At 39.3% G+C, this 15,941-nt stretch overlaps 1 protein-coding gene and 1 long non-coding RNA gene across 3 annotated transcripts; one reads left to right on the top strand and one right to left on the bottom strand.

Moving 5' to 3' along the window:
* Positions 1–2,915: 2,915 nt before the first annotated feature.
* LPAR5 (lysophosphatidic acid receptor 5) lies at positions 2,916–15,439 on the bottom strand. 2 transcript variants are annotated; one of them, XM_070742094.1, is made up of 2 exons: positions 15,314–15,439; positions 2,916–5,493 (listed from the first exon to the last, which is right to left on the bottom strand). In XM_070742094.1, the coding sequence occupies exon 2, from the start codon at positions 5,267–5,269 to the stop codon at positions 4,136–4,138; it is 1,134 nt and encodes a 377-aa protein (XP_070598195.1). In that variant the 5' UTR covers positions 5,270–5,493; positions 15,314–15,439; the 3' UTR covers positions 2,916–4,135. The 2 variants fall into 2 exon arrangements, with proteins under 2 accessions (XP_070598195.1, XP_070598194.1); XM_070742093.1 differs by lacking the exon at positions 15,314–15,439 and adding an exon at positions 14,872–15,277.
* On the top strand, positions 3,682–5,879 carry LOC139162073 (uncharacterized). The gene is made up of 2 exons (XR_011558227.1): positions 3,682–3,888; positions 4,500–5,879. It is a non-coding gene; the product is annotated as an uncharacterized lncRNA (long non-coding RNA).
* Positions 15,440–15,941: the final 502 nt, after the last annotated feature.

Genomic DNA, 15,941 nt, shown 5'->3' with positions numbered 1-15,941 from the left:
AAACATCTTTCCCTTGATTATTAATTCAAGCTTCAGACATCCAATGAAAGAAACAAGAACTCCTCTAGTTACCTGGATGCAATTGGTGGATTTTCATAGTTTACTTTTGCTACAGAACTCAAGATTCAGCCATCACTATGAACCCCATAACAGCAAACACTTAAAGGCAAATGTAAAATGCCTCTGTGGTGGGATAATAAAAGCTACTTTGTGAGAACCTGTCCATTTAAAATGGTCAGTGGAATTCTTTCAGCTGTAATAAGGGGAATATGAGGATTATTATAAAAATACCCTTTTAGAGAGAAAATTATGGTTTTTATCCCTGGTTTAGAGTGGTTGTGAACTGTGTTAAGTCATTTCTACATCAATTTTAGGACAAATGATTTATTAAACAAATTCAAAATATTAAATTTAATTGAATTAAACTATATTTCTAACAATTCTTTATAAAGTATTGCAGAAAACAAGTTTTGGGAAAAGGAACACAGGATTAGGGTCACTGAAGTCAGTATATAGATGATGAGAGGCTTCCAATTTAGATATATGACCAAATGGCCCGTGCAGAAAATGTCCAATGAGGGCCATATTTAATATCCCGAGAATTCCTTGCCTCAACATATTCCCAGTTGTGAACATAATTCAGGAAACCAAGAACCACTTTTACAATATCTAAAATAGGAAAATTGTATTCCTGTAAGAGCTGTAACAGGGGTGGGTTCCTCCCAGTTTGGACCAGTTTGCCCGAACCAATAGCAACCCCTGCTGACATCACAATGACATCACCAACCTAGTTCGGTTGGTACTGGTGAATGGGCACCACCATCTTCTTTTTAATTTTTTAAAATTGATTTTAAAAAAAAAATCTTCTAAGCATGCGCAGAAGCCAAGTTTCCAGCACTGTGCATGCGACCACCATTTTGTTTTGGGCTTTAATTTTTTTTAAAAAAAATCTTCTAAGCATGCGCAGAAGCCAAGTTTCTAGCACTGTGCATGCGACCACCATTTTGTTTTGGGCTTTAATTTTTTTTTTTTTTTAATTGGCACTGCACTTAAGATATGGTGCTTGTTAGCATATTTGCTGGATTTGAGTTCTGTTCCCTCAACGTACAAGAGGATTTCTCTTCCCTGCATAAATTGGAAAGGCAAATCCTTAGTGCCCTCAAGGAACAGACTTAAAATTCAGCATCCCATTGCCTTTCTGGGGAAGCTGGCAGAGAAGATTGCAAATTGTGATCACATGATTGCACGGAACCTGGGGGACACAATGTTTTATGATAACTGTCCAATTGTCCCCTGTCCAATTGTCTCTCCTTATCTAATATATCATATATCTTTTCTTCCTTCATATATCTTCTCTATTTTTATATCTTCTCTTTATATATAATACTTCATGTCTATTCTCTTCAATATGTATTGTGTATTGGACAAAATAAATAAATAAAAATAAAAATAAACAAACTAGAAGTGCTTTGTGGGTCATAAAGCACCGGTTGTAACTGTTAGTAGTTGTTAAACATAGAGGACTATGGGACTGATAATAGTTTGATCCTAAATGATGTTGATTTGAGGACAAAACAATTGATCTCTGAATCTAAAACTCCCACCAATGCTAAAGTTATTGAAAACCCCATCCTTTTCTTAACAACTCATTCTCAACAAATTAGGGGAAGGTTTGAACTGGGATAAAGTAATTTAGAACCAGCTATCCTGCCTCTAGTGAATAAAAATCTGTTCTATATTGTTCCATTTCAGGTTTGGATTTTACCCCAAACTGTTAGCCTTTTTTTTTTAACAGCAGATGTACACTCATCGAAACCGTCATTGAACTACTTACCATTATTCCTAAGGCTCTTTCCTCATCGGTCACTGCTGGTTCAGATTCCCATTCAAATGATGCTAGCCATTAGAAAAATTCTAAAAACCTTTTGGCCAACTAAAAATTAGTCCATTTCAATTACCGATACTGCTAATTTAATAAACACGCTTTTCAACATTCATCTTTGTCATATTCAAATTGATGGGATAACTCATAGTAACTGAGAAAAGTGTGTATTGTGTAGTTGTAACACATAAGCTTCCAAGTCCAGATATTCTGAAAACTCCTCTAACTTTGAATAAGACTTGGAATAGCACCAAGTTCATTGACCTACATTAGAAATGCTTCTCAGGCCTGTTGAAGGTTACTGTACTTCTGTCTCCAAACTCTCACCCTAGCCTAGGATTCTGAGCCACCAGGTGGCAGTAGAAGAGCAAGACTGACTAAACTATTGCACTTTTGGTTTAAGATAATTGTAATTAAGGCTGACTGAAGCTGCAATGGAACTAGCTTGTAAGGAAATTTTACAGGATCCCATTCCAGGGGGGCATTAATTAAATTGCTTAATTCTATGCAAGTAATATGTAAAATCTTTAGTACGTTCATAGGAAATACAACTTTTATTTATACTGCTCAAAAAATAAAGGGAATACTCAAACAACACATCCTAGATCTGAATGAATGAAATATTCTCATTGACTACTTTGTTCTGTACAAAGTTGAATGTGCATAACAGCATGTGAAATTGACTGTCAATCAGTGTTGCTTCCTAAGTGGACAGTTTGATTTCACAGAAGTTCGATTTACTTGGAGTTATATTGTGTTGTTTAAGTGTTCCCTTTATTTTTTGAGCAATGTTTGTATTCTGCATAAAGGTTGCTAAAGCAAATCTGATATCACAGAGCAAGCCCTAAAATAAATCAAATGTACCTTTAAATTACAAGTTAGAACCTAATGTATTCCAATGGTTTTTTAAAAAATTATGGTAGCTTCACTCTTTAACTGAAATAATTGTAGACAAACTGCACTTTAAAGCAAGGACAATATAATTATATTTTTTCTGTTCTTAAGGATGTCCTTAAGAATAAGACACACAAGCTTGATGTTCAAATTTTTATTTTTGATCAAAATTCTATTTCTTCTTTTGTTTGTGAATGTTGCTTTGGTGAGAGTAAAGCCAATTCATTTACATTTTTGATCTTTGATACTGTGGCATGTTTATAATAAATAAACCATACTTCATACCTTTTCAGATAATACAGTGAATATTTACTTGGGAAGATGTTTGGGTCAAATTAGCTACTAAATTAGAAATGGCAGTTTTTTCACTCCAAAGCAGGACTGCAGTTGTTCCGTTAATAACAGGGTTGTTAAGTGAATCTGACCTCCCCATCAACTTTGTCAGATGGTCACAAAAGTTGATCACATGATCCCAGAACACTCTAATCATCATAAATATAAATCAGTTGCGAAGCACCTGAATTTTTGTCATGGTCATGTGTGAAAAACCGTCATGATCAGCATCGTTGTAGCATGGAATGGCCACTAAATGATTTTTTTAAAAAGTTGAGGATTATCTGTACTTTGTGTGTGTGTGTGTGTGTGTGTTTGGGGGAGGGGTTTAATAATAATTCCTAGCTCCACTCTCCATTGCAATTGAAGGTTGGCTGTGCCTGTGCAAAAAAAATTAATCTTCGTCCCTCCCCAATTCAAATCTTTAAGAGACCACTGAAACTTTGCAGAATGCCTTCTGCCTAGCACTGGGCCTTAAACCAATTCTGAATGATGCAGGATTTTTTAAAAAAAATTGATTAACTTTTTATTTTAGGTACAGTATTTGTAAACTATTTTTCCAAAGCTCAAAAAAACCCCATGCTATTCTGTCATTAAAATGTAAAGTTATTATAGATAACAAAAAACAGCATTTTTGGTGTAAGGTTTTGGAGAAAAGTATAGCAAAGGCAATTTGTATTTCTGCAACAGTGTGTCCCATAGATCAACACCATTCATGGTTCATTCTGATCCCAGTTCCTGAATCAAGTGATGCTACATCATCTGAAAGGAACCTGGAGGTGAGTGACTTTATCATAAATATCTCATAGCATTCATATGAATATCATACAGCTCTATGGATAGGAAATGGAAAATAAATGTTAAAACCAATGTCAGAAATTGTTCTTGAAATATAAAATGCTAATATAGAGCTTTACAGTATTTAAGTGCATAAAGTTTTCATATTTTGTTCAAACGTTTCTGCCAGTCGCTTTCTGTAATGTCAATTCATTCCAAAAGCTTGATAGTTTGATAGCTCCCCCATCTCTATATTTCAGAGTCTTCAATGGAGCTACTCAATAATATCTTAGGGGAAGCAAATGGCAAGTTCTCACTGGGAGTAATTGAATTCTGAACTGGATATTGTTTACTATCCTCCTTAACATTTGCTGCCTTGTAGAAACCAGATTTTTTTGCTCGAGTCTGAAGCGTTCCCATCTCAAAATCCCAGGCTTGCCCTCTTTTTATTCTCTTCAAAGTATTTTTGAAGCCTTCTGTATTGAAATAATAGATCAAGGGGTCCAGGGTACAGTTCATACTTGTAAGTAGCATAGTGATGATAAGGGCGTTGCGTACTGAATCCCTTGTGGTTAAATCAGCCTTAATCACCCCGGCTTTTATCATCCCATAGGCTGCCAGGATGATGTTGTAGGGTACGAAGCAGATGATAAAGATGACCAGATTGACTACAAGCATGAAAATGGTCTTTTCTTGGCGTAGGCTCCGCGCCCCACGGGTTTGGCATAGTATCTGAAAAATTCGAGTTGAGCAGACTGTCACAGACGTCAGAGGGAGGAGAAAGCCAAGAATCTCTGCTAAAACGACTAGACCGAAGATTTTTCCCTGCCACAAGTGATTACTGAAGTTTTCAAAGCACACAGTTTTATTTTCTTTAAGGTTAGAATTTGTTTCACTTTGCTGAATACATGGAGTTATCTTGTGTATTAGAGCAACTGGAACAGAGCCTATCAGGATTAGTACCCAAACCACACAGCAGACCAGCCTGGCCACTTTGGGACGCCGGAGGTGGCGCCAGCGTAGTGGGTGGACAATAGCAATATAACGGTCCAAGTTGATGCACATCAGGAAAAGGCAACTACCGTACATATTTATTTGGAAGAGAGAACCCGAGACTTGACAAAGGAAACTTCCAAAGGGCCATTTTCCCATGTAATAGTAATATATACGGAAGGGCAAAGAAATGGTGAAAAGGAGATCACTAATAACCAAGTTACACATGTAGATGGTCACTACTGACTTGACCTTCAGGTAGTACAAGAAGATCAAGAGGGACGCAACGTTGAGACATAAGCCTGCTATGAAGATCAAGCTGTATCCAATCAACTGCACTTGGTGAATCTCACTATAATTACCGCATTTGGTGTAATTGGTAGCTGACATGCCTGGAAATCACCCAAAGATAAGAGTTTGATACGTCTGTTTAAGATTCTGGGAGAAGCAGAGATTACAAGAGACCAAAAAATGGCCTAGAATTCAAGTTGGTGCTCATCATTCTGTTCTTTAATTCAGATGATGGTCCTAACTCTTTGACTTGAACTTCCAGGTTTCACAATCCATTAGATTCCAGGAGGTTTACAGCCATTCGCAGTCATAGAACGATGAGTCTAGAGAAAAATGAGAAGAAATGCTTTATTATAGCCTTCTGAAAAAGAAAAGGCATTCAAACTCTCCAAAAATGAAATGTCCCCTAAATTAGAGTCAGTTTGGTGTAGTAACTAAGGCACCAATCTAGAAACTGGGAGACTAAAACTTCTACCCTTTCCTAGGCACAAAGCCAGTTGGGTGACGTTGCATCAGCTATTCTTTTTCAACCCTAGGAAACAGGAAGTGGCAAACCACTTTGGAAAGCTTACCAAGAAAACTTCAGGGACTTGTGCAGGCAGTCACAGGGAGTTAACAATGACTTGAAGGCATCAAAAAAACAAACCATCTTAAATTTTAATAATGAATTGTGGGCAAAAAATAAAAATAATGGAAAGAGAAATCAAAAGTTCTTGTATGTATGTATGTATGTATGTATGTATGTATGTATGTATGTATGTATGTATGTTTTTTTCCCTTTTGAATCACCCTGATATACCCAAATATGGTTAAAGATTAAATCTATTGCCTTACAGGCAGACTCCCCCAGGTTCAAATCCCGGTAAGAGTATGGCTAGTTGATGAGAGCAAAATAACTTGAAATAGATCTATACTAGTCTCCCTTCCTTTTCATTATCAGCAAAAATATGTTACACACACACACACACACACACACACACGTATATATTTTCCTGCTAATAAAACATAGCTAACTTTAAAAGCCAATACAAAACCTTATTGCCACCAAATAAAAACAGAGTGCACCAATTGCCACTGCAAACAGGAGGAAGAACCACTTGAGGCATCTATAATTTTGTAAATGGCAAATTTTAAGTCAAAAACCATGCCACCATTAAAAGGGCCAAACAATGAAGACTGTAATGAAGTTGGTAAGGCCACATTTTTCAGTTCAGATTTTGTGCCAACAGTGGCTTCTGCCCCACATTTCCTAGTCATACCACAACTAATTGCAACAATCTGCTACATATTGATTTTACAGAAGATAAGGTTGAAAGGGCACTACGGAACCTAAAGCCATCTCTATCTATTGGCCCTGATGGATTATGTGCGTACTTCCTGAAAAAGCTTTCCACTGCCATAGCTGAAATTTTAAGCACCATCTATGAGGTATCTTTCAGAACCAGCTTCTTGTCCGACCTACTACTTGTCTCTACTAGACTCCAGCCTAGTAGAAAATTACAGACCAACCTCACAATGTTGCATTACCTGTAAAGTCATGGAATCTATTATAAACCAATCCATCACCCTCCATTTAGAGATAAACATCCTGCTTTCTAACAAGCACTTTGGTTTCAGGAAAAATTGTCTTTTAATCTGCAACTTCTACACTGCAGAAACATTTGGGCCATACAACTTGACCAGGATAAAGGAATAGACACAATTTATATAGACTTCTGCAAAACCTTTGATTCAATGGTACACTACAAACTACTGTTAAAACTAAGCACTTACAGCATTTCTGGATCCCTGCACAAGTAGATAGCCACATTACTGTCAAATAGGCAAACAAGTAGTCAAAATAGGGAATGCTATATCAAACTCTGCAGCAGTTAACAGTGGTGTCCCCCAAGGCAGAACTTTTGACCCATACTCTTTCTACTTTACATAAATGTCCTTTGTGATCATATTATCAGTAGTTGTATCCTCTTTGCTGGTATAAACTTATTTAACACCATTGACAATACTGCTGCCCTACTTAGCAACTTTGACTATGTGTCATAATGGTCAAACAATTGGCAACTCCAAATCTCAATTAATAAATGCTCTGTCTTACACATTGGCAACAAAAATCAGAGTACCAAATACAAGCTGGGAGGATACAACCTCGTAGATGACTCTCATTCCATCAGGGACCTAGGAGTACTCATCTCAAATGATAGCCCCAGAGCGCACTGTAACAGTATTGCCAAAGAAGCATTAAGAGTTATTAACCTAATTTTGTGAAGCTTCTTCTCTAGTAATACTGTACTGCAAACCAGTAGTGGGTTTCACTTACCTTTGCTACCAGTTCGGGAATGGGAGTGCACAGGTGTGTGTGCATACTTTGCACACAGGCAATGCTTCTGCGCATATTCTTTTATTTCATTGAGATATTTTATTCCTATATCTTCTCTTCTTTCTTAGATATATTTTACTATGAGTATATCCTCTATAACCTTCATTATGTATTTTACTATGTGTATACCCACTAAAACCCTCATTGTGTAATGGACAAAATCAATCAATCAATAAAAACAAATGAATAAATATGCAGAAGATTCTGTGCATGGGCAGAGCATTTTTGATTATGTCAAAAGGTGGGTGGGCAGAGACTCCTGTCGCTGCTGCAAACTAGGGCATACAAAATCTTTGCCAGACCAATCCTTGAATACAGTTTGCCTGGAATCCGTGTATCGGACATTAATTCAACTGAGCAGGTCCAGAGATATTTCATGAGAAGAGCACTCCACTCCTCTGCTCACAATAGAATACCTTATGCCACCAGGCTTGAAATGTTGGGCTTGGACAACCTTGAACTACACCATCTACAGTTTGATCTAAGCATAGTGTCAGGGTTCCATGTTTGCTTAAACTGCAACATAATACACATAGTTGTCTGCTAAAACGTCCTAGATGTCACTGACTACTTCATCTTCAACTGTAATAACACATGGGCAAGCAATAGATACAAACTCAAGGTAAACTGCTCCAAACACGACTGCAGAAAATACAACCTCAGCAACAGAGTGGTCAATGCTTGGAGTGCTCTACCTGACTCTGCTGTTACATTTTCAATGCCCCATAGCTTCAAACTTAAACTGTCTACTGTGGACCTCACACCATTCCTAAGAGGTCTGCAAGGGGTGCGCATAAACACACCAGTGTGCCTACCAGCCCTGTCCTACTGTAACCATTTATTTGTACTCATTTCCTGTGCTCATGTCCATGTTTATACCTATACCTGTTATCGTGTACATTTTTGAAAAACTAAATAAATAAAAATAAATTAATTAAATAAATTTTGGATCTTTTTTAGGATTGACACAATAACAGAGTTATTACATAAGGTGGGTTCCAGCTGACAGCAGCAGGGGAGGAATAACAAATCTCCACAAAAGGATGCTGTACCAATTTGGAACTAGCTTTGAACTTTTATAGAAATGGCTGATTTTGATAATTAAATGTGGTTTTGTTTGTTCCTTTCTGGCCCCATTGTTATTGGAAAGCAGAGCAAAGCTTATGTTTGCTTTGCAATATTATAGATTTGTTGAACTTATTGGCAGTTTATTTCCCTATTTGCAAAAACCTTTGTTTCATGCACAGATATGCAGACAGAGAGGGAGGGAGAGAGAGAGAGAGAGAGAGTTAGAGAATTAGTTTCTGGACTTCTACTGCCCTAGCAAGTCTTTCAAAGAGAAAAGTGGCTTAGTGTTGAACTGCTTTGGTCTAGTGATTCAGGCACCAGACTAGAAACCAGGAGACCGACCATGAGTTCAAGTCCCATGTTTGCCATAAAAACCAGCTGGGTGATTCTGGCCCAGTCACTCTTAGTCCAATGCACCTCACAAGTTGCTTATTGTGGGGGAAAATAGGAGGAGAAATGTGTATGGTCACTGCAGAGTACAGTGGTACCTCTACTTAAGAGCTTAATTCGTTCCGTGACCAGGTTCTTAAGTAGAAAAGTTTGGAAGTACAGTAGAAGCAATTTTGCCCATAGGAATCAATGTAAAAGCAAATCATGCGTGCAAACCCATTAGGAAAGAAATAAAAGCTCGGAATTTGGGTGGGAGGAGGAGGAGGAAGAAGAGGAGGAGGACAGTCACTGCTGAAAGAAGAAAGTGAGGTGAGGGGAATCAAAAAAATTCAAAACTTTAAGGCTTAAAACAAAATAGGGACTCTGAGGCAGTGAGGAGGAGCATGCGCCTTCCATATAACTGGCGCAAGGCAGCCTCCCATACACTACACCAGAGAGAGAAACCCAGGCGGGCAAGAGGGGGGAACCTCCCGTTCCTTTGACCGAAAGGCGGCTGCTGCTGCTACCTGCTTCCTCTTCCTTCCCATGCTGAAGGGCTCCCCTCCCCTCTCACTTGCTCACTTTGTAGCCGGCGCATTTCCTTCACTGTGGTGACTCCTTGGTTTGACTGAAGCCGAGTTGATTCAGCTGGGGCAAAGTGCCCCGTTTTGCCTTTCCATGCCCAGTCGCTCCAGGAGGCAACCTCACACCGGGTATATGGAAGGCAGCGCGAGGCAGTCACCACAGTGAAGTGGTTTAATTCCCTCTCCAAGTGCCCAGAGAAAGGAAAACACTCTGTTCACTCTGGGCTGCCCAGAGCAAAGGGAGTGTTTATTTTCTCTTGGCGCTGGCAGACGTTTATTCCCTCTCCAAGCGCCCAGAGAAAGGAAAATGCTCCGTTCGCTCTAGGCTGCCAAACCCTCCTTAAGCATCACCGAAAGGCTCCCCTGGCAGCCCAGAAAAGCCAGAGATGGCCAGGATTAATGGGGGAATGGCAGGAAACTGGCCGGGCCTTTATGCTGCTCTCAAATTTCCTGGGAAATTTTTCCGGGCTTGGGTTCTTAAGTAGAAAATGATTCTTAAGAAGAGGCAAAAAAATCTTGAACACCCAGTTCTTATCTAGAAAAGTTTTTAAGTAGAGGCATTCTTAGGTAGAGGTACCACTGTATTTGTAAAGCCGGGGTGGCACAGGGGTTAGAGTGCAGCCCGGCAGGCTACTTCCGCTAACTGCTAGCAGTTCAGAGTTCAATCCTAACCCCCCTCCCCCCGTTCAAGGTTCACTCAGCCTTCCATCCTTCTGAGGTAGATAAAATGAGGACCCAGATTGTTAGGGGCAATATCCTGACTCTGTAAACTGCTTAGAGAGGGCTGTAAAAGCACTATGAAGTGGTATACAAGTCTAAACGCTATTGCTAAAATAATAAAAGAATACAAATAAAATAAAAATCAGTTTTAACTCCTCTTGCAGATAAATAACTGCTGGTAACAAAAATTATGACTACCTGAGCAATTAAATCCTTACCTGCAATCCCTTTCCTTCGGAAACTCAAGGATTTCAGATGTGGGATAAGAGTGGGGGGGAAATGGCTACAAATGCAGCATTGTTGCTGGGGGCCTGAAGTGTGGTCACATGACCTTCCAGGAGAGAGAGACCCAAACATTGACATTTTCATTCTGGGTCTTAAATCCTCTTTTTTCAAATAGGTCATAACTTTGAATGGTTGCTAAGCAATCAGTCCTAAGTTGAGAACTACCTGTAATTGTCATCTGTTATTAAGAACTTTGATGGCCCCCATCTAATCACAGGAGGAGATGGTGGACTTCTGTTGTCTCCTTCTGTGAAAATAAAGCAGTCTGTGTTTGATGAAGCCAGGAAGCCATTATTTTCTACCTTGCCTACTTTGAGTATTTCCCTCCATGCAGAAACAGGTAGGAAGTGGTCTTTTCCCATCTCTTCCTGCAAGAAAATTTGCACCTTCCAGATGCTTCAAATGAAATGTCTGCTGGCACAGCTTTTACCAGCTTTCATCTGCCTTTTGGTTGAAGGGAAAAAGGCAGGCTTGCAGGAAATCTGGATGGAGCAGTTAGGAGCACAGTCCTTGCTGCTTAGATCATCTACTGTAAAAGTAGAAACGTGAGCGGCATTGAAGCAGGATCAAGCTTCCCAGTACTGCAGATGTTATATATTAAAGAAGGGGATGGCTTAGTGGGGTTGTATCTTCAGGAGTTGTTTGAATGAGACTGAGGAAGCTCTTATCACTGGGATTTCCATCAATTAGCAGAGGCCAAAGAGTGAAGTCCTGTTGATTTGCTGTGCTGGCAGAGAACTTCAAAATGCAGGCCAGGAACAGTTCATGGCTTAATAATCCAATTAGAAGCCTTTGGTCTCTGCCAGTTATTATCTAGTGGCATATACTCAAGAGGGCAAAGGTTAAAACTGTGCTTTTCTATTGCATAGCATAATAATGACTTGATATTGTTCATTGATTTTTAAATTTACTAGAAGAGCCCTCCACTCCTTCACTCGCAACAGAATGCCCTATGCAACTAGACGCCCCGAGTCTTCGGAGAGGGGCGGCATACAAATATGATAAATTATTATTATTATTATTATTATTATTATTATTATTATTATTATTCTAGATTTAGAAAGCTTAGAACTACATCGCCTTAAAGACAACCTAAGCATAGTCCATAAAATTATCTGCTACAACATCCTTCCTGTCAACAACTATTTCAGCTTCAACCACAACAACTCAGGAGCACACAACATATACAAACATTTGCAAACTGCTGCAAACTCGACTGGAGGAAATACTTTAGTAATCGAGTAGTTGATGCATGGAACTCACTACCTGACTCTGTAGTATCATCACCTAACTCCCAAAACTTTACCCTTAGATTATCCACTGTTGACCTCTCTCGATTCCTAAGAGGTCAGTAAGGGGTGTGCATAAGTGCACCAGAGTGCTTTCCGCCCTGTCCTAATGTTTCTCTCTTACTAGTATCATGTATATAAACATTGTTATATCTTTGTGTACTACCAATACAGGCTTGACAACACAAATAAATAAATAAATAAACAATTTGAACTATTACTTTAAAGTGGGTCCTTCTTAAAGGTGGGCTCCTCCTTGTTTGGACCGGTTTCTCAAATCAGTAGCAACCCCTTGGCGATGTTATCTTGATGTCATGGAACCAGTTTGGTTGGCGCCAGTCTGTGGATGCCACCATATTTTTTTTATTTTTTATTTTAATTTGGGGGGTGGGTATTTTTTCCCTTCAGAGCATGTGCAGAAGCCAAATTTTCAGCACTGCGCATGCGTCACCACCTTGTTTTCAGCTTTTGTTTGGGGGGGTGTTGTTCGACACGGCACATGCATGCATGCGCAAAGTGCATGTGCATCCACAAGGCACAGCCACACAGCATGGGAGGAAGCGAACCGGCAGCGAGGTAAGTCAGAACTCCACTCTGGTCCTTCTTGATTTTTTTGATCCTGTTTATGTATCTGCCATTGAGTGGAATGCCCATCTCTTATCTTGCCGAGATTTGCAATTGTTTGTTCTTGTTTCCAGGCTCAGTGATTTCCCTTAAATAAGCTCCCTCCTACTTCATGTAAGGTCCAGGGAGAGGAGCTGGTTTGAATGAATCAGATCTGCCTACTGTCTGGGTTGGAGTGATCCTTGAGGACAAGGCTATGAAGGAAGGGGGCATATATGCACAATTCTAAAGTGTCCCATTGACACAGGGCTAATCCTAGTTCTTTGGAAGTGCCTGATTACAACTCCAAAGGAATGGTCAGTGGAGCACAAAGAGTTTGTATTCAAGATAACTGCTTTAAAAGTGGAATAGCTATGGATGAGTTAAGATATGGGTTGGGCATAAGGTGGTTAGTTACATTGTGCAACAACATAGTGAGAAGAGACCTTTGTACCAAAATTGTGGGGCTAAGAGCAGGTAAAATCTTAGCCCCACAATTTTGGTACAAAGGCCTCTTTGTACAAAGGCGTCTTTGTTCCTTTGGTCCTATATTATGGAAAAATACATTCCATAATATAGGACCAAAGGAACAACCAAAGAAGACTGATCCACTTGCTTGTTAAATAGTATTTTGAGATATTTGAATTTTTTTACCAAACCCCTGATATTTATTTTGTGGGATACCTAACAATGGCATTCTCTCCTTTCATGTTATTATTTGGGCATTCACTGCAAAATTTTAATTGGACGTCAGGAGACCGAATTGCATTGTTATTATTCCATATCATTAAGTGTGAAGCATCCTGTGTAATGGATCAATAAATAAGATTAAATGAATGAGAAGCATCCATCACCGCCATTCAATATATCAATCATCTCAGGAATAATCAGCCAAAAACATGGGTTGGTTATGTAGGTACAGATGTACGGTATCTGTGATGGCGAACCTATGGTGCACGTGCCACAGATAGCATGTGGAGCATATATGCTGGCACACCAGCTGTTGCCCTAGCTCAGCTCCAGGGTGCATGTGGGTACCTGCCAGCTGATTTTTTGGCTTTACATGCAGGGAGGGCGTTTTTGGCCTCCAGAGGGCCTCCAGGTGGGCAGGAGAGGGCATTTTTGCCCTCCCCAAGCTCCAAGAAAGCCACTGGAGGTGAAAAATGGGCCTACCAGGCCCACTGGAAGTCAGGAAGTGGGGGACCAGGGCGCATGGGGGCATTGAGTCTACGGAGAGGTGCGGCATACAAATCTAATAAATAAAATAAATAAATTTTAAAAATTGAATATGGATGTGTGATAGCGCACACATGCAATATTTTGGTACCCAAGTAAAAAAATGTTTGCCATTACTATACTATATCCTTGGAAAGGTGGAACTGCATAGAAAAGTTTCAATAGTATGAAAACAATCTTGGATATCAGAAACTTACATTTCACCAAAATAGGCAAAAGATTTAATAGTAAAATAACAATATTGAGTGCAAGCAACTTAGCCTAAAAGTATCTGGAACGTGGCAGGGGTAATATTTAAAACAGGTCTTAATGAATGATCAGATTGACACTTTTAGCAAAAGCACCGCACTTCCTTTACGTGACTTTGTAACAACCATTCCCCATGTATGCTTGATAATAAAAATAATAAGGAAAAAGGGCATTGGGAGAACTTTAGTATCTGAAGGATACTGAAGAAGATGCATTGAAGCAAGTATATCAGCAAGGCTTACTGAGTATTGGAGAGACCAAGCCGACCTACAAGTAAAACCAAATGAAAAGAAGAAAAGAGACATGGAAAGACAAAGCCTTACATGGCCAGTACATTTAACAAATGTACTTGAGCATCACTTGAACACTTTCTAACCCAGCAAAGCAGCAATAAGGGAGCTGTGTCTTTGCTGGATTTTTGTTTCCCCTGCAGCAGTACAGGATAAATTCTGCCCAAATAAAAAGAGCAACTATCTCTGAGAAAAGAATTTACTAAACCTGAGCAGAATCCCTTTTCAATTTTGTGCACAAAATTATAAGTAGGAATATTTGACAGAATAATCACTACTTATTTTTAACACATGGGATGCAGAGAGCAAAGTCAGTTACAAGATACAGTCTGATACGATATTGATCACTCACAATGTACAATTTAATCTCTACTCATATAACATGTGTATCTTCCAATCTCTAATTTTGATTGCAGAAACCATATCTCAAACATAATCACACACAAATAGTGGCATATTAGTTTGGGCCAGTTGACAAATTTTGGTCTGAGATTTCTATTTTGAAGGTTTTCCTCTTTCCCAATCACCCCAATTTTTTTATTACCTTATTGATGTCAAAAAGGTTTAACTACTATTTATCATAATCAGATCTAATCGTGCACCCATTTTCTCTCCACTCCATGTACTTTACCTTTGCCTTTGGGGAGGTTGGTGGAGTTGCAGGCTTTAAATTTCCTGTTTAATGCACCGACTGAAGAGATGTTGATTCATCAGCAAAAATTCAAAGAAACATCCCAAAAAGAATGTGAGACAGGTGACAACAATTCTCACTTCCACAAACTTTCCTCCATCTGTCCAACTCTACTTCCTCTTTGATTGTTTCCACTTCTTCCTTCAGATGCATTATTTTGCTTTTTTGTCTCCGTTCCATTATTTTCAGCCTCTTTTTATAATGCAACTAACTAGGTTTTGCCAGGAATATTCATTTCAGGAGGTAACAAGACATTTTTCATTAAGGCACAAACGAGAATGAAAGAAGCAGCAACTATGGACATGTGACAAATAAGGAAGTAGGCTGGTTAAAACTTGTATTTACTGTCCCCACTTTACATTTCCTCAAATTTCTACCTTACCTTGAGTAGGAAAGAGAGCAGAGCAAAGCAAAAAAATTAATCATTAGCCAATATATGTCAGCAATTCTTCAGATCCATCTTGGGAGTGTTCCCTAAATCAGTGTTTCCCAACCTTGGCAACTTGAAGATATTTGGACTTCAACTCTCCGGAATTCTGGGAGTTGAAGTCCAAATATCTTCAAGTTGCCAAGGTTGGGAAACACTGCCCTAGATGGATATGTGACACAAATCCCAGTACAACAGCCTTTCAGCTTTTACACAGCCTTTCTATGCTCTTTCCGAAATAATGTGCAGTGTTGTTCTTAAGAGCTTTTCACATTTTGTATCGATAATACGTCAAGATTGCATTCTCCCCTTTATCCAAATAGCGAGACGGGGGAAGATGTGCTGTGGCAGATAACCCAAACAGTGATAATCAAATCCCATTTGGTTAGCGTTATAATATGGAGACCTAGATTCAAGTCCCCACCTGCACTACATATTACGAAAGTTTCAGTGACCTTGGTTGTTCATTTACATCAGAGGTTCTTCCCGGCTCAGACCAGTTCACCTGAATTGGTAGCGACCCGCTGGTGATGTCATGATGATGTCACGGAACCAGTTCGGTCAGTGGGCACTGCCCTCTTTA

This window comes from Erythrolamprus reginae, chromosome 2 (genome assembly GCF_031021105.1).
Source record: "Erythrolamprus reginae isolate rEryReg1 chromosome 2, rEryReg1.hap1, whole genome shotgun sequence".
NCBI lineage: Eukaryota > Metazoa > Chordata > Lepidosauria > Squamata > Dipsadidae > Erythrolamprus > Erythrolamprus reginae.
Note: the sequence above shows the minus strand (reverse complement) of the source record. Positions and strands in the feature narration are given on the sequence as shown.